Consider the following 22751-nt stretch of genomic DNA (forward strand, 5'->3'; position numbering starts at 1 on the left):
ACAACTGGATTAGTAGCTTGACTTAGTGGTTCATCCATGTTTAGTTTATAAACACTAATCAATGCCTAATCTAGATTATAGGTGCCTTATTCTACTCTGTTTTAAAACTAATATACATAGGCATAAGCTTTAATTTTTGTATTAAATACTGGGTGCATCATTAAGGTAACTCCGTTAGGTTGCTTTTTATAAATAAATAATTTCATAAATCACTGATACCCTATATCATCTAAGTGTGCTCAGTACATAATGACACTCTCTCAAAAAAGTACTAATCCTAACCCAAAAAAATATAGATAGGTAGCTTTAGGCCTACAGAGGATGAGTGTTTATATTTATATCACTTATATTTATATGTCTGTGGTTAGGTTTTGGTTATGTTTGCCTTAAGATGGCTATAAGCTTAGGACTAGATATCAAATAAACTCCCAATTAACTTATAGTGCAGCCTAGCCCTAATTTGTCAGTGTCAATGAAAAAGTGCAATATCAAGGACAACCAAACTTGGATATACAACCATGTTTATACCTAAGGTTCCTTTTTGGTACTCACCAACAAGGATCAACCGTAATTATTTTCAGTCAGAAAGTGTCCTGAGTTTCCAGAAAATTGTAACTTATTACATTTTAAAAATTGAGGGTAAATTAAACTTTTCGGTTCTGGTTTTGGAGCGAGTCCAAGTTCTTGCAGTGACTAATACTTCAAAGGAAGGAAGGTGGGAAGATTTTCATACTACTAATAGCCTTCTTTGAATTCAGCGTGAAAAATACTGGGTAATTTCTATAGTTTCGGCCATTTAGGGGAACCAAACAAATTTTTAAAAACTCTTCTATCTCATCATTTCAGTAAACTATGATATTATTATTTGAATAGAAGTTAAATGTCAAGAAAAAAATACCGCAAATTATTATTTTTGGGATAGCATTACATTGACCAAGGAATACTCTCAAAGTGTAAAGTTTCCCGAACAAAGCTCGGTCCCCAGCTACTTGTCAAACAACGCAATAATGTACGTTATTTCATAAAATTTGTACCTGAGAAATGTAAAAATGGAAAATGCATTTCTCGTAAGTGTAAGCAAATCTTAAAATGATAGGATTTGTAATGATACGATCTTAAAACGAGCAATTCAGTATTCTTATTCAAAACACCAAACACCCGCCACTGGATCAAAATATGCCCGCACGGCGCAATCCGGCACGGTGGGGAGCCCCTCTCGTACAATTTAAATTACGTACATAAGCCAAAAATAAAAAAATATGATTTAGAACATTTCACTTTTTGTATACAGAATCCACTGTTTTTAAACTAACCTGACCAAAAAATAAAATAAAGTAGTAGCCGACAAAAAAAGTTCCGTGGAAATTTGCTATGTCACGTTTCATAAAACATTAAAAATAATCGACTTTATTTGAATATTTAAAATGAAAAGTACCGGGGGACCGAGCCGTGGCTCAGTATGTATGTTTCGATTGTAAAAGCAATATAAAGGAAACTCGTGTTTTCTTTATAACTAATTTCGGCTTTTATTGTTTAAGTTCCAGTGGAATTTCAATTTACTATGATGTAACTTTAAATGGACAATGCAACACATTACTTTATTTTAATCTTACACATTTCTGTTATTGTAAATAAATCATAGAAATTTAAAAAAAATAAAAGTAGTATTTTTTTAAATACGTTCTTAATGAATGAATTAATATGCGATCACAGGTTAATACAGTAGCAATCAACTACACAGCATTAAAACAGCACAGTGTATGTAAGGGGTGTGATTTATTTCTTGGTACTAAATTAAGTCATTCTTCAAGTATAAGTAAAACTTCAGCATGGGCATACTCTCTAACGTACTATCATATGATGGATTAGCTGAAGGCAGATAAGTCCGATTCAAGCTTATATTGCTTACTATAAAGATTGTTGTAATACAATTAACTTTAACTAGTGGTCGTCCAGTGGTCGAAAACTCGACCAAAAATATGTAATGTACAGGTTTCAAATGATTTAGGCCTAAAACTTGTTTTCCCCGTGTGAGTAACTAAGGACTTCTGGATAATTTAAATATGATATTTATAGGTTTCTTACTCAGGAACAATGCCGTTCCGGGACACTATATAAATGGACGTTAACGTGATTATAAATTTGCATTTTACATAGTCAAAATACAATAGGTATTGCGCAACCGTGATATGTGAAGTCATTAACCTTGGTTTACTAATAAAAACTACACCGTATGCTTACTCAAACAAAACAAAACTTGCTTACTGTACAGCAATAAATCACGTAAAGAACAAAACAAAATGAAAATGTAGACTAGAAGACTACTAAAACCGTAGTCATCCTAGGCTACTACTACATGATGTTTCAGAACAGAAGTATGGGGATAAAAATATTAAATAACTCATAAAACACCATAAAATCATAGTACTGTACTTAAGTCTTTCTGGTAATAATAACAATGATAAAAATAAGATAAAGATAAAAATGACACCTCTTATTATTTCTCTTTGTTCTATTCTTTCTTTGGTTTCTCTACATCCACAAGTTGTCATGGTTACTAATCACCCAACGACCCAACCACAAAATATTGTAGTGTTGTGACAGCAGACAGAAGCAGACGATTGTCAGTATGTCAGTGTCAGTGCAAGATTGTCAGTGTGTAGGTGCGAGCGTATAGGTTGACCTTGACGATACTGATCGATATTTCTCCGTTTTGCTTCCATCTTATTTTTGTTAAATGATCTGTAATATTTCAATAATTGGGAACCTACTGCACATAAAAATTACCGTAAATAGTTAAATATATCGTTCATATCGAAATATTAGACTGAAAAACACAGTTAATAAAACATTTTCTTGGGATTTGTGAGGTTATATAATCTATAGGCATCATGATGATGCGACTCCAGTTAAGCGAGGTTCTACTGCATTTGCAAGTTAAAGTTACAAATAGAAAACCCATTATGGTTTGTATTCAATGACCGATGTATTATACAAAATAAATTATAACTTATTTTGATATTAATCAGCAGCATTTATTACAGCTTGCAGCACTTATTGGTATATATAAATATCCCAGTTACTATTAGTAAAAAAAAATAAATCACAAAATTGTGTGGCCATTCAATTTTTATAAACACAGTGTTAAACATTTGACTCTGCAGAATACGGGATGGTAAAGAGTGTTTGGTTTCAAGAAAATAAAATAAAAAATAGTTTAACCTGCTTTACTATTTATTTTGAAAAATAATAGATAGGAAACCATAAGGATAGGTATGGGATTGAACTGAAATAATTGCAGGAAAACTTAAATCGTAAAGTCCACAATCTGTACATTGTTAGAGAGCGAGAGGGGGAGAGAGAGAGAGAGAGAGAGAGAGAGAGAGAGAGAGAGAGAGAGAGAGAGAGAGAGAGAGAGAGATTTGATAAGGAATCTGATAAGTAAACAAATAATCGTTTCTGGCGTTCGTTATATTGTACCCCCCTCCCTCCTCGTATTTGCACTCGTGACCACTTTTTGTTGCTTCCTTATCATTCATCCGTCCCAAAATATAATTCCTGTAATAGTTTGTTTGTAAAATTGAAATTATTATAAAAATATTTTATCTTTCGAGTGTAGTTTCATGGTTATTCTTATCAGATAGAATAATATCGTTGTCATATGTAATAGTTACTCCTTCGCGTTACGCAATTGCGTAAAAAACAGTTCCAGTATCTCGGACAAGATTCACGTATATTTCTCGAGATAAAGAAAATCCGTATAGTTCCCGGTCCGTGGAAACACTGTAAATACTAGGATAAAAAATATTGTATAAAGGAGAAGTTGACTAAAATTTCAACTGAAGGTAAAAAAAATCAAAATAACTTAAAATATGAGATGATGAACGGGTAGGATCAAGATTCAACCAATTATAATTAATTAATATTCGACGATCCTTATTAGAGGTGCATCATATTTATTTGGAGTATGAACATGTTTAAACATTAACACGTAGTTAATCACTATCCCAACACAAATAGTAACAAGGAGTAAACGAAGGTTACAGACCGCTGGGTTTTACCGCTACAAAGTAGGGTAGGGTGCCGTACACTACACTACACTACTCCACGATAGAACACACGATGAGACAGTCTCCGCATTGGTATTGCAGTTACGCTTATCGACACAGGCAGCAGCACCGGTTTGCTGTTTTCATACGTATAAAGTGCACGGGAAGCCATACCTGACTGGCTTATGGGAGAGCTGACTGGCTTTCGGGCGCGTGACTGCCACACCGAGTAAATTACCAGCGCACTGACTGCCAAACCGGGTGGGCACAAAAGTATATATATATATGTGTCCGTGAACACGATAACTTGAGTAATTTTTATCCGATTTTGATGAAATTTGGTTTGAAGGTGTAAGGCTGGATAAACTTGAATGAGTTCGCGATCCAGCATGATCGGACCATGGGAACAGGGTTTTATGGGGGGTTTTAAGGGGTAAAAATTGGTTTTTCTCACTTTTGACCCTCAAAACACAAAATTTCCCAATTTTTCTCTAAACCTTCTTAAAGAGCTTTAAAAAACAAACAATTGAGTATATCAAAATGTTTTTGTACGGTTATTGGTTACAGAGAAAACTAAAAAAATGGTAAATTTAAAATTCCCATGTTATTCTTATGGAGAATATTGTAAAATGTTGTAGTTTGCTTGTTTATGGATATCTTTTGATCAAACTTGGCAAATATATTCATTTTATACTAAGCAATAATTATTTTACTTAAAACACACACTTTATTAGTTTCCTTGTAGCAGCAAACCTAGGTACTCTTTAAACCTAATGTTATTTAAATAGATCAATTGAAAATCAATTCAGCCAAATGGAAATTCGCTTAGACTGCAGGTTTGCTGCGGCGGGGGTATTTTTGGGTATTTGAAGGTATGAGTTGGGATTTTGGGAAGTTTGAAACTGTCGTTATACTGTCAACTTTAAAGTTTATTTTCAAACTAAGCAGACATTTACCCTCATAAACTAATAATTCAAGTAAAAAATTGTTGGAAAATTCATATGTTGAGTAAAATGCAATGTAACATAACGTTTCTGTAGTTCAAGGCTGTTTAGGGAAATTCCTTTCCCTTGTGTGGAGAGCATAGAACTTGTTTATACTGTAGTTCTGTGGTGGAGAGCTGTATTATCCACTGAGTTTTTATTACATACTGATTTTAACAGGCTAAAAGCTTGATGTATTATTGATCAGTGACCTACTGTGTGTACATATGCAACAATGAAGATTGACAGTCAAACCAATAATGTGCGAAAAACCTTAATTTATTTTACAAAAAATTGTGTATGCAAGCTATAAAGAGAATCTAAAGGTTAAATGACCTTCTTATTGTTAAAACTTAATATTAATTAGTTGGGTAATCTGAGTAATATAGTTGAAAATTTTGAGTAATGTAGTTGGGAAATATGTGTAATATAGTTGGGAAATTAGTGTAATATAGTTGGGAAATCCGCATAAAATAGTTGGGAAATTCAAAGTGTCTCCTTCCCCAATATTTTTTTTGTGCGACGCCCCTGCTCTTAAGGAGGATCAAGGAGTTGTAATGCTGAGTTTAATTGTATATTTTTGATGGAATGAATTATTTGAAATAGTAATGTAGCTATGAATAGCTTAGTATATTTTAAGCCTGTACAGAAAGAGATAACTTTGGGATGAGTAAGAAACGATTTGCAGCTTTCTGACGATTTCAATATCAGCTGATTTTGAGGAAAGTTATAAAACATTTTTAGGGAAAAGGTTCAAGTGGTATCCAATATCGTAATAGGCAGGGTTGGTTAAAAGATTGATGTGTCAGTTTAAGTTGACAGCACATCCATCCACTGTTGATAGCAACCAATCAGGGTCCTTCCATCACATACATGTTGCTAATATCATAGAATTTAGAAAGTTCTATCATCACAGTCATATATGATAATAAAACTGTAATAGTGCAAGTCAAATCTGAAGCCACTTTTATGTCCAATTATTTTTGAGATTCTTCTTCTATCATGGGGGAAAATATGGGTCGCCGCAAAACTGCCCCCCAGGCAGGTTCCAACGTCATGTTGACGTCAGAGATAAAAAATATCTCCGCCGTAGCAAATCTGAGGATCAAAAATGATAAAACCCTATTTTTACTCCATAAAACCCCTCATAAAATCACCATTCCCATAGTCTGATCAAATTTGCGTATCTGTTCAAATAAATATAGGTTTACATGTTTGTACGAAATTTCATCAAAATCAGATGATTTTTACTCTCAGAGTTATCGTGCAAATGTTCACATATACAGGGTGTTTCGAAACTCTCTATCGAAACTCCGTGGGCATGTTCCTTAAGTCAAAACAAACCAAAAATATCATATAAACATATGCCCTATCTCGTTTCGTTTTCCGTCTGTCAGTGTGTATGTATTTTTTACATATTATCTTTCCATAGCTTTGAAATGACTTAAGGTGCGAACTTCAAACTTGGTACGTGTATGATAACTAATAGAAAGTATGTTTTTGCAAAGCATTAAGTCTCCACTTTGTATGATTTCAAAATGGCGGCCATGAATTCTAGCTTAAACCAGAGTGGGCTTAAAAATGAAATTTCTTGTGTACATTCATTATTGTCAAAAGCAACATTTTTAAGCCCAGGATTATAATTAAAGGCAAATTATCAGGCTTCTACAAAATATTTGTGTAAGACATGATGTAGGATCAAATACTTTATTTATTATAAATAAAAACAAATTCAACAAAATTAAATACAAATTTGTCGTGCAAGACATAGTTTTATTTTGACTCTATACATTCCTTTTTAAAATCAAATTCGACAATTTAACCAATGAGATTTATTCATGGCAATTATAATTCAGTAAGTTACAAAAAGCTAAATACATTTAATAATACATACAATTACATACCAAACACAATCACAAGTAACTAATGTGTGTAATTATATTACATAAAATATCTTATGATTTAATATTAACAATTAACAAAATGAATTAGCAGCATGGGAATCAACAGCTTTACGCTTAACTTTAAATTTGCACTTCTCAACAAACAAATAACATGTTTAACATAGGTAAAAATTAAAAGGGGGGTTCTTTGTAGCTACTTTACTTCATCAGAGTAATTATAAGTATTCATGTACACGATTTCAACATGTAAACCACTTGGTGGATCATTGTACAAATCTCCTTGCTTCAACAAAAACCCAAAACAAACTAAAGTACATTTTCAACACTCCACTTTCGGAGCAGCAAGCACCTTTTTATTATTAAAGATAATTGGCATAGTGATTTTGAAATAAAAGTAATCTTTCTGTTTCAAAAAGTAATGAGGAATGGTAATACCCTTATCCAAACTCTCAAAAACCTTTGACCGTTTAACGGCATCCGAAATGGGATGGATTGACTGTCGAAAGTACAACCCTTTGTTTTCCAACTGGACTTCGAAAATAGTGTCCATATCATCTTTTGATGTCGGGAAACATTGCAAAATAAGGTGAAGAGGTCCGTGGTCCTGTCTTCGCATGATATACAGGCAAAACATAACTCCGTTTATGTAGAAGAGACTCTTTTCTTCATTCAAGCCCAACGGAATAGCCTCAAGACCTGAAAAATATTTAAAAAATGTCTTCAGTTGGGTTTTAATTATTTTATTTCAATCAAAAACCAAAAACAGGTATTGAAAAAGGGAGTTGAACAGGTTGTCTGCTCGTTCCCTAGAGAATCAAAATCTGTGACTCTTCAGTGACTTTTTGCGGTTATGAATTTTAAATAGAAACTTTCAAGAGTAGGTGAATGTATTTAAAAACTTTTGTTTGTTTTGACTGAATACAAAACTTATAAAGATAAAGGCCAAAACTGTATTATACTTTTTTGAGGCCCTCATTAAAAATCAATAACTTTTGATTTAAGATTATTGACTTCTCAGTAAACTTAAAAACATTGGACTTTCCAGTAGATTTCCTGACCTCCCACTAAAATCAGCGACCTTCCACTTAAAATCCAACTCCTGTGATCAGTAGTCACCCTTATCAAACCTGTTTTCTGATCATTAGACCTAAAACCGCCAAAACAATCGCTGATCCCCAAACCTCCCTGCACACTTTGTCTGGGTAGCCAAGTGGTCATAGTCCTCGCCTTCAAATTCTGAAGTTCGCTGGATTGATTCCAGGCGAGACTGTTTCTGGACCCAGATGCCGTTTTGTCGTTGGGCTAGTAATTAACGATGCTATCTAGAGGTTGACATCAATAACAAGACCAGAGTTTGAAACGTTCCCTTACTTCAAATATTTCAAAGGCTTAGATAAAGACAATACAAAAAAAATTATAAAACAGATGTTTATAAAAAAGAGCTCCACAAGTGGTAGGTGTCACCTTGAGTGTCGTAACAGAGGGCGTGTGCTCCGTGTTTATCCACCACATGTTCTGCCCACTTGTTGACGCCGACGGAGACGCAGCACCAGACACATCTCACTCTCCGCCAGCCGCACACCTGCTCGTGGTCCTGGCGTACAGACGGGTCCGGGAACACCAGGCAGCCCCAGCGAGCATTTCGACACGCACCCCCCACCACTCTCATAATCTGCTCCATCACCATTGGTCGGATACAGGAGAAACGCTCCTGAAATGTTAATTGTTTAATAACTGTCCAAAGCTACCAGGTAAATGGGGATCTGTAGTCAACCGTAACAAAGTGTTAAAATAAGCTTAAATAGTTTGTATTTTGTGTGCCATTGTGCTACTAGTTCTGATAGAGAAATAAGTTCATGATATTTTTTTTTATCATTAGATTCATTTAAAAACCTCTGAAGAGTAATTAGCCTACAGTATGTCACGCTCACGCTATGTTTAACAGAAAAGTCAGAACTGTGTTGGACAAAGAGTCAGGCTACATCCTTGACACTTTTTTGAAGTTGTTACAGAAGAATTACTTAAACTTTACTTAAACCTTAAATTACTTAAACCACAGAATTGAATTACTTTTTTAATATATATTTTTTCCTAAATTACTACTATGTCTTGGCACAATAAAGAAATTAGTTAAGCCAAGCGTGTTTATTTCTATGAGTAGGATGGATCAGACAATTCTACTAAAACCTAGAAGTAGGAGTAATAGGAACCCTGAACCAGTTGACCACTTTAGATTCAGAGCTTACAGAGGTTGTAGGCCTCTGTATCCATAATTGGAAATATATGATCCACAAATTCATGGTAAGTCTTAAGCTAAAAAAAAACTTAACACATATTTAAAGTCCCAAGCAAAAATCTGTTTACCCAGTTTTTGTCACCAATGTTGGAACCATGGTCCTTTACCTGACAAGTAGAGCAAGATGGGGTATCTAGTACACAAGCCACACAACTGACGTGTCCGTTGAAACACATCTTCATGGGAGGCTTGGCCACGTTCCCACACACCGGACATTCACATATCATCACAAGTAGGCTGATCGATGTCCTGTCCAACTACGGAACAAATTATTGTTTTAGTGAGATCTCCATTACAGAGACGATTCTCACTGTGAGACATCAGCAATTTTTATTTTTTAGGAGGGTTACAGTTTTGGATAAACTCTTGATTAACAGATCAATTCATTAGTTATTGGTACGATTTAAAACTGGGCCTCCTGACAGAAATGTCGCGTTACAACCACAAAACCAGCTGCATTTAATCTACAAACTTTGGAAATTACGAAGGTCGTATTAGAAAAATACAGTAAACACTCAATTGGACTAAATAAATCATCCAGGATTGTGGAAGTACGGATTGAAGATGGCAGTGTGACACTCAAACACACAGTGATGATTGTGAGTTAAAAACTGTGTTGCTAGTATATTGGCTGATCAAACTTCGGTGAGGGAGGGACGGGTTTAAATCCTGTTTTATGCTTATATAAAAAAATTTCAAAATTAAAATCAGATTTTTTCAAATTTGAATTAAGTCAACTAAAGACAGCGAAAAATATTCAGAATGTAAAAAAAGAACAAAATTAAAAATGCTGCAGATCAGCTTTTATAAAACTGTTAGGCAGCAATATGTATCAAATCAAAATAAGCTTTGTAAAAAAAAGAACCATGCAATATATGAAATTATTAAATTACTATTTTCCTAAATGTACTACAAGGCCATGCTCTGTAATGGAAAGGACTGGTTTTGTAATAACTGACAGTTAAACAAATATAAAAGGTGTATAAAAGTCAAAGTCAGTTGATTTAATAAATAATACTAAAGCAAGGTATAGTCTATGGTCTCTGGATCTTTTCTCTAGAGTTTTCATTATGATAACCCTTAAGAAGATTTTTTTACAACAGGTCAACATTAAATAATAACAATACCAGCATTTGGAATGTGCCCTCATAAAAATTTTAATAAATGCCACTGGTGTAGATAGATACAATAAAAAGCAGTGCGTAAATAGGAGATGTATTGAACACATTATGTGTGAGAGATATTATTTAATTTTACTGATCAATGAATATAATGAGTTTATTTAAACAGTATTCAATAGTAAAAATGGGTTCATGTCTAAGGTAACAAGATCAGAGACTACAGCCTTTAATCCTATACACATAAGCCATTCTAAGAACCTATGTTTATACACACTAAACACACACAACACTTGTTGATGTCAGTATGTTCTATGATAAATAAATTATTATTTTTTAAAAAGCAGACAATACTAACCGTATCAGGGTGATTCAAGGAGGTTGATTGTCTTCTCAGAGCCATGATCCTAGCTCAACTGAAGGCATGGAGATGCAAGATGAAGCTTGTCAACTTGAAACCCAACATTCCAACTTTGATAACGATACTTTGTCTGATAACGACTTTGTAGACCGAAACATGAACCTGTTCTAACCTATAAATAAACTAAGAAAAAAATAAATTGATGAATTTTCATTATATTAAAATTTGAAAATTCCTTTTATATTGGAAGAGAACTTTGGGGATATTGTTTAAAAAACTTAAATACTTGAAATACAACTGCAATTAATTGGAGATGGATGTTAAATTTAATGGTCAATTTTTTACTTAAATATTTTAATTTACTCATTATTTTTTTTTTCTTTGTTTACATTATGATGTCATAATATTATTTTGAGAAATGTCATGACCAATAAATATGTAAATTTAAAAAAAAACTGCTAAAAAGTTTTTTACTGACATATTTTCAAGAAAATATTCATAAATCATTAGAAACCTGGATAAGGCAAATTTAAGTACAGTATAGTTACTATTAATAGCTTATTTTGTCCCTTTAATCATTATCGTTTAGTTAAATATTTTTTCAAACCCAACATAAATGTGAAAAATATTAAAAATTATAAACAAACAAAACTCAAAGCTTTTATAACTGTTCATATATTAAGTAATCATTTTGAAAAATGCTGTAATAAATTATTTTAAACTTACTGTAAATCAAAGAATTTCTGTCAGACTTTTAAAACACTACTCGCTAAGTAATTTGTTGAGCTTTGTTCGATAAATATTAAATCTGTTAAATAAATCAAAGCATTAATTAAAATGTAGTAAAATTATTTATAAGTGTAAAGTTAAAAATAAAAAGCTAAGGAACTGTCCATCCATACCCTTTCAATCTAAAATTTACAATAATGTTTCAGAAAAAGTTCTTCCTTCAGTTTACAAGAAAGATTTAGTTTCGACATAATTTATTCATCCTGTTTATGAAAATTCCAGTAGGAATTTTCTAATAATCATAAACCTCATTTTGTTTGCCTTTGTATAATGTAGCAGTTCATATTAGAGTATTGAATTAAAAGTTATCCTGCAAGCAAAAAACAAAGAAACACTGATGAATAATAAAAACAAGAACAGTACTTACACTAAGGAATTCTTCAGTCCATAGTTTCAACATGACATTTGGCTGTAACAAAAAAAAAAACTCTTTAAATATAGGCTCATTTTATTAACTTCATAATAAATCAATATTACCAATTGTATTGTACATTGTTGCGGTAAAATGTTAAAACAGTTGGATAGGATATCATTTCTTAGAGCTCGTCAAGTACTATTAAGAAATTGAGTTGATATCAAATTAATTTGTTGCATTTTTATTTATAACACCGTGAAGTATTTTAGTTGCATACAGTTTTCTAATCACTTTTTAAAACTTTTTAATCATTGTCAGTAAAAGGTATGCAATAATTTAAAAAAATCGGTATCTAAAACAACAAGACATTAAACCGGAAAAAGTCTTATCAAGATAAACATTGTTACTATTAACATTTAAGCAAAGTACACAATTACTGCAATCAATCAAGAGTTACAAATGACAATCCAGAGTAAAAATTATAGAATTTTTTAAATTAAATTAAGTTTAAACACTAAACTTAGAGATAATGGGAAGAAACATAAATGAATGGGTTCCAATGTTGGATAAATGCCTCACTGCTTGCACAGCTTGGATTAATCTCTTTGATTTAAAGGAATAATAGAGACACACCAATAAAAGCACTACCACTATTAATAAAAGCAAATTATCTGGTCAAAACTTAAAGATACTAAAATTTTCAATCAAATCTTATTAAATACCATTACAGTAGTTTATAAAAAGAGTTTTAAATTATGTCTAGCCAATGGAATGGTACAGCTTCAAATAAAATCAATGAATAGTAAAAAGCAAAGAAAAACATATTTATACAAGGTAACTTTTATACGATAATCTATAAACCCAGTACAGCACAATGGATGTTATTTTTCAATACTATTTTGAGTAGTCAATGAAACTTTAAATGCTAGGTATGGTGGTGAAATTTTTGTGCCAGGTATGGTTAAAAGAACTAAAATTGTTTTTTATAAACTTATTAATACTGCAAACTATAACAGAGCTATAAAATTATACAGATAAAATATCTTTAAAAGCAGTTATATTTCATATAATTAATTTTGAGTTCTACTCAATGGATACTACACAGTTCAAAATTTTGTTAACACTTTTAAATACGATTGATCTGATTTTATAAATGTTTCTCATCCATTATTGTTGGTAAAAATCAAAAGAATGTAATTTAGTTCAAATCTTGTTCTAAAAAGAAAATGAAAACTGTACCTAAAAATTATTTAAATCCCCAACAAGTTTAAATTGTATTCTTAAGTTTATTAACACCTCACTTTACTGCATCTTTTATTTATTTGAAATTTTGTTATTTACAAATAGAAAACCTTGTGACTTGGAGAGAAAATGTTGTCCTTGAACTATGACTGAACTTACAGAGGTCAACAGGTTTATTATGTTATGTTTGGCCTGTTTCAACACAAATGTATGTTTCAGACTGTGTTTGCGAAACAGTGTTTGACGGACTGTGATGCGTTGAAACTACGCTAAACAAACACAAAGCTGTGGTCTATAAAGGATCTGAAATTTTGTTCATAACCCCATCATATTTATTGCTTTGTCTACTCCCTTTCTGCAAACAAGCGGGATATTGGAATATTTTTATTTTACCACAGATCACAATGTAGACTAAAACATATTGTGTTACAACAGTATATAAAATGTTTGATACAATAATAGTGGCAAAACAGTGTTAAATACTTAAAAAATATTTTCAAAAAAGACTAATTATTAAATTCCTCTTACAGAGTTGGGAATAAAGATTTGTATAGCAAAATGGTCTCTACAGTTGCAAATATTTAGAATACAATCTAAATTTGTTTATCAGACAAATGTAAACTAAATGTTCAATAAAATTATAAACTTAAATTTTTTTAATAATTATATCCAAACATAAATTGACACATAAAATTAACTTTTATTTTGGTACGGATGCATTCAAAGTGTATTAAAATCTACATTAAATCTTACTTTTAAATATGAATTATACAAAACAAAAACTCGCAGAAAGGCATGTGAGGTGTTCTGTTCAACACAATGATAACGGGTGGTAAATATAACATTTGGTCTGCCTGATTACAATCTTACTAATATTATAAACTAGCAACAGAGCCCGTTGTAGTTAATAAATACAACGGTCCCTAGAAAGTACAGTAGTACATAATATATGCCCTTGTAAGTACCTGAACATTTTTTTAAGAATGAAATTGTTTAGAAAATAAACTGATTTTCTAAAAGAGTAAAGCAACGTCTTTTTAAAACAAATGGTAAATCTGTGTCCGTCTGTGCTAATTCAATCCTTGGAATGAATACAATTTCACGTGCTGCTGATCCAGTTAAAACCTCTGCAATTATTTAATTGGGCTTGAGTTCTTTAACAATTAATCGTGTCCCATTACATAACCCCCGTTTTGTGTTAAGATTTCGTAGCAATATTATTACAGCTCCAATTTTTAAATTTAATTTTTGTATTGGCATTCCCAATACACAAATTAAGGAGGTTGAGGAAGTTGCATCATCTCTGAGTGAAGTGTTGGTCAGACTATCTTGTTCTGTTTCTTTTTCATTTTCTGGTTCTCCATCCTTTTGATTGCTTGATAAACACTTTTTTACCCCTTGGAGTAAATCTTTATCTATACTATAATTTGGTTTCTTCAATTTATTTTTATGAGCTGTTGATTCACGTCTGCCAGAACATGTTTTACTTTTTCCATATTTTTTATGCACGGCCACGTTTTGATTTTGGTAAGATTATATCCTCTTGATTCTCAGGCATACTATTGTCTATCAAAACATCGTAATGCCCAGCATCCACATTTCCTGAGAATCGTAGTTTATAGATCGTTGTGCCTTCACCAACCGTTACAAAATAATCCAATTTCTCAGCATATATTTTGAATTGGCAGTCAAAAACTCTTGCTGCAGCTTCGATTTCGACATTACCGGCGTATTCCCCATCTTTAGGTCATCAAATTTCTGTATTCCGTCGCGTTTTTTTCCTTCTAGTCTATATGTCTTATCCCCTACGATCAAAGGACAATAGTAGTCCCAGTTATTGACGACTTCATCAACTACCGTGGATCGTATATCACTGTATCTGGATTGAGATTTATGGCATAAAAATGAGACACTTCTAAAGAAACAGTTTCCATCACCAACCATGTAGTGAAGAGTAAAGTTATTCATTTTTAAACTAATGTAAAATATTGAGTTTATAATTAACATTTCAAAATAACAAATATTAAATACTATTTTAAACTGTGAATTATAAATTAAATTTGAATAATTTATAATTGGCAGTTTAAAATAATAATTTTTGGTTATGAAATCCATACATCACTTAACTTGCCAATACTTATTAATGGTACAGATTAAAAACATCACTTTAGAAACACACTTTACGGACCTCAACCACCAATTCAAATAGTAAACAACTAAATGTAAACAAAGAAAAATCAAGGAAATAACAATAAAACAATCTAATACATGTGTTCCATATGATCAGATGATGCATACTGGCTAACCCATTATTACTACCATACAATTTTTTAGATTATTCATACCGGCAAAACGTATTACTACCATAAATAAATAAAACTCAAACTTTACTAATTATTTGGAAATCTACACAGATTTTATTGACCTATTAATTAATAAAATCGGTCCAGTAGAACTGTAGATTTAGTTGTAGAAAGTTAACATAAATCTCTCCAATTCAATATTTTCTCACCACAATAAATTAGGAGATTGCTAAGCTTTTTTGCAAATAACTCTTAAACGGTGAGGAAATCGACCAAAGTGGAAGGTGATGTTCTGAAAGAGAATAAAATTTGCTACAAAGGACTCTTAGGCGTTTTTTGAAAATATTCAAAAAAGGCAACCTAAAGTTAACTATAAATTAAAATTTTAAAATATTAACTAAAAAAAAAATCAGTTTTTAATGTATTTTTGCTTTTTATTCTTTATTTACCACAAATATTTAATAAAATCAAACTTTCATAATTATTTGCAAATCTACACAAATTAGGCTTTCCAACGATACATTAGTTAACAAAATCGGTCTAGTAGAAGTCTAGATTTAGCTGTACAAAGTTTAACAAAAATATCCCTAATTCAGTATTTTTAACAACTAAAAATTTGGAGGTCACTTATCTAATTTGACAATAACTTTTAAATGGTGAGTAAATCGTAGAAAATGCAGTAATATTCTGAAAGAAGATAAAATTTCCTACAAATACCTTCTGTGTATTTCTTGAAATAATTTAATAAAGGCAGCCAAAAGCTGACTACAAATATAAACTTGAAAATAACAACCTGAAAAAAACAGTTTTTAATGTATTTTTTTTATTTTTATTTTTCCACCACAAATATTAAATAAAATCAAACTTTCATAATTATTTGCAAATCTACATGAGTAAGGCTTTCCAATGACTCATTAATTAACAAAATCGGTCCGGTAGAAGTCTAGATTTAGTTGTACAAAGTTTAACAAAAATATCCCAAACTCAATATTTTCTCATTATTATAAATTCGGAGGTTGCTTAGCTTTTTTGCAAACAACTTTTAAATGGTGAGGAAATCGACCAAAGTGGAAGGTGATATTCTGAAAGAGAATAAAATTTCCTACAAATTGATACCATACACTTCTTGGAAACACTAAAAAAAGGCAGCTAAAAGTCGTACCCAAATAAAAAGTGTAAAAAACACCGTTTTCAGTGTATTTCTTATGGAAAACATGTTTTTTTGAAAATTTTCACCATAAATCATAATAAAAACAAACTTTCATAATTATTTGCAAATCTACACGACCTAAGCTTTCCAACGACCCATTAATTAATAAAATCGGTCCAGTAGAACTCTAGATTTAGTTGTACAAAGATTTTTAAAACTGAATTATATATAGAATAGATGTGAAAGTTTGTGTGTTTGTTTGTTTGTTGGTTTGTTTGTTTGAAGTTCAATCACGCTTTAACTACTGGTCGGATTGGGCTGAAATTTGGTATGATGATAGCACACGTTCCCGATTAACATATAGACATATTATTATCTCAAAAATCCTTTCGTGCTTTGCCCCAGTGGCTCTGGAGTTTCCCATGTTAACCTTATTCATTTTTAAAAGGGATTAAAGAATTTTGTCAGCTGTTTCAATTACTCAAGTTGTTCTATGATACTCAATATTATCACAAGTTATAAGGTTCACCAACAGGGTGCAGCACTATTATTTTATTTTCATTTATTCCAAATTGCTAATTTGGACCAAGCCGCAACAAAAGGCTGTGATGCACAATGAGAACTGTTAAAGAAGGATTGTTTACAGTCAAGTTTATGTTTTTAATTTATACATAATGTTTTGATATTGTGCAAATATTCGATACTTTTATACTTATATGCCAACCCCGTACGAAGGACGGGTATTCTGCTAGTATCCTATAAAGTAAAGGAAGCTATTGCAACATTTTATAATGTGAAAACATTTATGATACAGACAAGCTATACAATAATAATTTTTTAAAGAATACAATCTCATAAAATATGTAAATTTTTTAGCATTTTTATTAAGTTTTTTAAGTTACTAAGTCATTTAAGTTATTAAGGTTTTAGCGAATTTCCCATATAGGGAATAAACTATTACCCAGGTCTAATTATATAAGATTTAGACCCGGGACCGATTTTTCTCATTTTCGACCCTAAGGACATAAAATATTATTTCTTTCCTGATCATTTTGTAGAGCTTGAAAAAATAAATAATTTAGTATGTTGAAGCATTGTTATATGCCTGACAGTTAAGGAGATAATTAAACAAATTGTAAATTAAAAATTCACGTGTTATTCTTATGGAGAATAAATAAACTGTTGTAGTTTGTTGTTGTACTTGTTTATGTATATATTTAAACCAAATTTGGCAATTTTGTTTATTTTAAACTAAGCCATTAACATTTCAATAAAAAAACATACCCCAATATGACATTCCCTTCCCTTTTTCAGCAAACCTAAGTACTCATTCAAATTTATGTTATTTAAAGAAAATTACAGTTTTAAGGGAATATTTTAGTAGAAATCCAGCCAGGTAAATGGAAATTCACTTAGTCTGCAGGTTTGCTGAAGCCAAAGTATTTTAGTAGTGAATATGTTTTATTTTTATTGAGCATTTTCTAAATATTCAGTACATAGGATTTACAAATTTCTCATAAAAGTATTATAAAACTTCATCTAAAGAGGGAAAAATTAATTTGCAGATATGAAAATGTTATTATCATCTTCCGCCCTTGTGTTTCCTTCTCTCCTCCCATCCTTTATTGCAGTAACGAGAATTTAATGACATTTCTAACAGAAAATGCAAACCCAATCAGTGAGTAAAGTGTAATCACTTTAAAAATATATATATTTTTAACCTCTTATTGCCCATTGTGTAATTGTAGAAGCAATTTTTGCAATGTTCCCAATAATAGCCATGATAGCAATAATAGCTATTGATGAATGTATACCCTACCATTACATAATTTTATGTCCATGACTATTTGCGTCAACTAAAGATACAATCTACAGAGTTGTAGACATTATCCCATGTAGCAATTTTATATTAAAACAAGCTTACTTGAGTTGAGCCTCAAGACTTTTGCTAGAAAATACTCATTTCTGACTTATTGTTTTTAAATTTTTAAAATTTAACTTATTCTAACAGTATTTGTACAGTATTAATAAATAGAGATTTTTATTAATGAGTTACTAAGACTTCTGATCAGATTTTTACTTTCCAAACATAACTTTTAAATTGTTCTTTTAATCTAATGAGATTATTTTAACAGTATATAGAGTAACATGGTTCATAAGTTAGCGAAAAAGCAATTCCACATGGAAAGATGAATAATTTGAATTCTCGGGAGAGTTCATGTTTCCAGCACAGATGGCAACTTCCCGTCCAGTCACTTCCTTCTTCATCTTTGTTATTATTTTAACTTAAATTTACAATTAGGATATTTTTTTCTATTATTTAATGTAATGTAATTAATTTAAATCAAATTTTAAGCAATAGCATATCAGCAATCTGACACATACTTTCTCACATTATCTTGTCAATAACACTTATCATGGGTAAGCAGTGGCAGTATATATGATTTTTAAGGGGGAAATCACAAAAGTAGTACTACCATAATTTTTACTTTAATTTTTACAAGCAATGGGGGATTGTAACTTTTTTTAGAAAAATGGGTTCTTTTCCTTTAATTCACTACCACTACTTTTTTATTGTGTTGTTATTAGTCTATGAATATATTATCAATTATAAAATGACTATTCTAATCAAACATAACCTACCAAATTTAATTTATAAAGTGATTCTGCATACCTACAGGTAAACATATTTCTAATAGTGTGCGTAGATTTTCCCTGTAATGCACAAAAGGGGTTTGAAGAAACATGCTTGCCAATAATATATAGATATGGATAGATTAAGATAAAGAACTTAAAATATGTTTTGCTAGTACTGTGGCCATAAATTATGTCAATCGCGTTTGCGTCATAACGTTTAACATGTCATCAACAACATCTGTTAAATCGTTTAATCCGAAATTTGGAAGTGATATCAGTTTGACACAAGTTTACCAGAAAGCGAGGAGGAGCACTTGTTCATCTATCCAGTACAACATGAGACTTTTTGAAGCTTTTCTACTGTTATTGAGTGAGTTGTCTGATGGATCTTACTTTTTTGATAAATGGAGATGTCTACTTACAGTACAATAATACAATTTAAAAATCTTTGTAGACTAAATCTACGGTTCTACTAAACCGATTTTATTAATTAATAGATTGTTGGAAAGCTTATTAATTTGTGTAAATTTCCAAATGGTTACACAAGTTTGTTTGTGTTATGATTCATGGTGAAAAAATTAAAAATAAACATGTTTTCATCAATCCGTAACCAAAGTAACTATTTTCGATAACAGCTGACATCAATGAAAGTAGTCGTTTCCCAAGCTCTAATTTAGGGCGAGGGAAAATCGATCAGCTGATTTTCCCTGGCTCTAGATTTACTTTCCCTCGCTCTCCATTAGTTCTCCATTTATTCACTACTCGCGCTAGTGTTTTGTTACGGTTTTATTTAATAATGTGAACCAGCTGTGAGTATGGTTGGAAGTTGTTTAATTCTTTTATTTTGATGTGTAAACAAAATTTATTAAAAAAATACGTAGGCTACCTTTAGAATATTTTCTCCTATTTTTTGTTCTAAAAATTAATCAAAAATAAACCTAGGATTCCTTTTAAAAGATTTTATTTTATTTTGATGGTCAATCTAATTAATTGAGAAATAAAACAGTTGCAATATTACTTAGGTCTGTTATTCTGTGTTTGTGTATTTTTGCGTCGTGATGAAAAGTATTGTTCATAACTCGTACCGAAAGTTATTATCCGGCACTTGCTCCATTATTCCCGTCCTCGGCGAATAACTCTCACATACTCGGCTTCGCCTCGCATGTGAAATTGGGGTTCCCTGTGTTCGGCTTCGCCTCACACAAAAACTTGAGCACGCGCCGGAAAATGCCACTTTCGGTCCTAGTAATGAAATATACTATTTCTATACATTGAAAATAGGGGCTTTCTCATTTTTTATTTGGTGGCAACTTTTGGCTGCCTTTATTGAGGATTTTCAAGAAATGCTGTAGAGTAGAAAATTGTATTCTCTTTCAGAATATCATCTTCCACTTTAGTCAATTTCCTCACTATTTAAAAGTTATTTGTAAAAAAGCTAAGCAACTCCCGAATTTGTAGTGGTGAGAACATGTAACTGAGTTAGAGATATTTTTGTTAAACTTTGTACTACTAAATCAACATTTCTATTGGGCTGATATTGTTAATTAGTGGGTTGTTGGAAAGCCTAATTTGTATAGATTTGCTATTAGTTATTGAAGTGTGATTTTATTAAATATTTGTTGTGAAAAAGTAAAAAGAAGAATACATAAAAATGGCTTTTTTCATGTTTCCATTTTAAAGTTTCTATTTGTAGCCAACATTAGGCTGCCTTTATTGAGTATTTTCAAGAAAGAATATCACTTTCCACTTTGGTCGATATTCTCACCATTTAAAAATTATTTGCAAAAAAGCTAAGCAACCTCCAAATGTATAGTTGTTAAAAAATACTGAATTAGAGATAATTTTAAGTCTATAATTATACTGGACAGATTTTATAATTAATTAGGTCAATGGAAATCTTCATCAATGTAGATTTACGAATAATTATGAAACTCTAATTAGGTATGTTAAATACTTGTGGGGAAAAAGTAAAAAGAAACTAATGCATTAAACGGCTTTTTCATTTTTCTTATTTCAAGTTTCTATTTAACGCCAACTTTAGGCTGCCTTTGTTGAGTATTTTATTAGTAATTTGTAGGAAATTTACTCTCATTCAGAATGTAACCTTCCACTTTCATAAATTTTCTCACAATTTCTAAATTATTTGCAAATAAGCTAAGCAGCCTCCAAATTTATTTTTGCTAGAAAATACTGAATTAGAGTTATTTTGGTCTGAAAGTACAAAAATACATCAAATAACACCTGTAATAATATATTTATTTACACTTATAGGTCTACTGTTTACTCACAAGACAGTAAATACATATAAAAGATGGTAAGTGGTATGTGGTAAGTTGTTCATCTTTTATACATATTTACCGTCTAGTGAGTAAACAGTATAAGTGTAAATAAATATATTATTGCAAGTATTATTTGACGTATTTTTTGTACTTTCAGGTAATTTAATAACACGTACGATGCTGATCAAGAAGTTATATTTTTTGTTATATTTTGTACAACTAAATATACAGCTCTACTGGATTGATTTAATTAATTAACTAGTGGCCTGTAGGGGCCATAGCCCCTAATTTAGACTACAAAAAAATACCATATATAAAAGGACAAATGTTTTAAATATGTTTTTAAAATTATCAATTTTATGTTACTTAAAATTAACAGTGTTTCTTGTTTTATATCTTGGTTTTCCTTTCGTTGGAGTCGTATCATATAAAACATGTATTAATAATCCAACAACTGATTGTAGTATTGTTATTTCATTGATTTTTCTTTGTTTACATGTTGCTGCTCACAATTTAAAATAAAGTGTGTTTTTTATATTTTGTGTCTTTCTAAAGTTATGTGCTTAATCTGTACCAATTATTATTAGTGAGTAAACTGGTGTATGGATTTCATAACCATTATTTTCCTAGAGACTGTTGAATTTATTGTATTTAACAACAACGGGCTTGATAAAATGATATTTTATAGGCTACTAAGTTTTTCCAACCAACATACCAGTAACATTACATAGAATAACTAACATAGCTAAATATCACTTAATTAAGAGTAGCATAAAATCGGAATCTTACATTCTGAAGTTACGTTTAATCTTGCATACTTTTCTAACAGTCTTCTGATGCTTGATACGGTCTAGTTTATTTATGAAAACAAAAAAATGGCAGTTAACACTGTTGCCGGTTGGTTTTGTGTTTTCTATTTTGCTTAGTGTTTGATACATTATTGAGTTATTCTAGTCTTCTTTCATGCTAAGAAGTGTGCCATGTGTTTGTATCGGTGTTTTTGTAAATCTGGTAGCTCGTTTGTACCTAAGCACAACAATAAATATTTCACTGTAGCGAAGTTCCTATTCATCTAATAGATTTCTTGTTTTTCAGTGTTAATTGGTACAACAGTTTCAGAAAAGAAACATTGTCCTTGGTATACTAAAGAAGTCAATCCATTGAGACATGAGAATCGGGGAATAACGCACTACCCTTGCGTGCAATGTTCATATTTTTTTGGCTCAATAAGGTTTTGTGACAGTGGTACGTGCCATAAGATTGAAAATGACTATGACCCAAAGAA

The 22751-nt window shown here is 31.2% G+C and overlaps 2 protein-coding genes across 2 annotated transcripts in view; both read right to left on the reverse strand.

The window, feature by feature from the left end:
- Positions 1-22751, reverse strand: part of LOC128989649 (inositol polyphosphate-5-phosphatase A-like) — a 96898-nt gene that overhangs the window by 36363 nt on the left and 37784 nt on the right. Inside the window, exon 2 of the mRNA XM_054411614.1 lies at positions 11868-11909. Within this exon, the coding sequence (XP_054267589.1) occupies positions 11868-11909 (42 nt within the window). The remainder of the gene's footprint in view (positions 1-11867; positions 11910-22751) is intronic.
- LOC128989656 (uncharacterized) lies at positions 6810-10772 on the reverse strand. Its single transcript, XM_054411625.1, has 4 exons — positions 10709-10772; positions 9340-9489; positions 8401-8647; positions 6810-7632 (listed from the first exon to the last, which is right to left on the reverse strand). The coding sequence occupies exons 1-4, from the start codon at positions 10751-10753 to the stop codon at positions 7256-7258; spliced, it is 819 nt and encodes a 272-aa protein (XP_054267600.1). The 5' UTR covers positions 10754-10772; the 3' UTR covers positions 6810-7255.

This window comes from Macrosteles quadrilineatus, unplaced genomic scaffold, assembly GCF_028750875.1.
Source record: "Macrosteles quadrilineatus isolate MER2022 unplaced genomic scaffold, UCM_ALF_1.0 Scaffold_1__1_contigs__length_201487025, whole genome shotgun sequence".
Taxonomy (NCBI): domain Eukaryota; kingdom Metazoa; phylum Arthropoda; class Insecta; order Hemiptera; family Cicadellidae; genus Macrosteles; species Macrosteles quadrilineatus.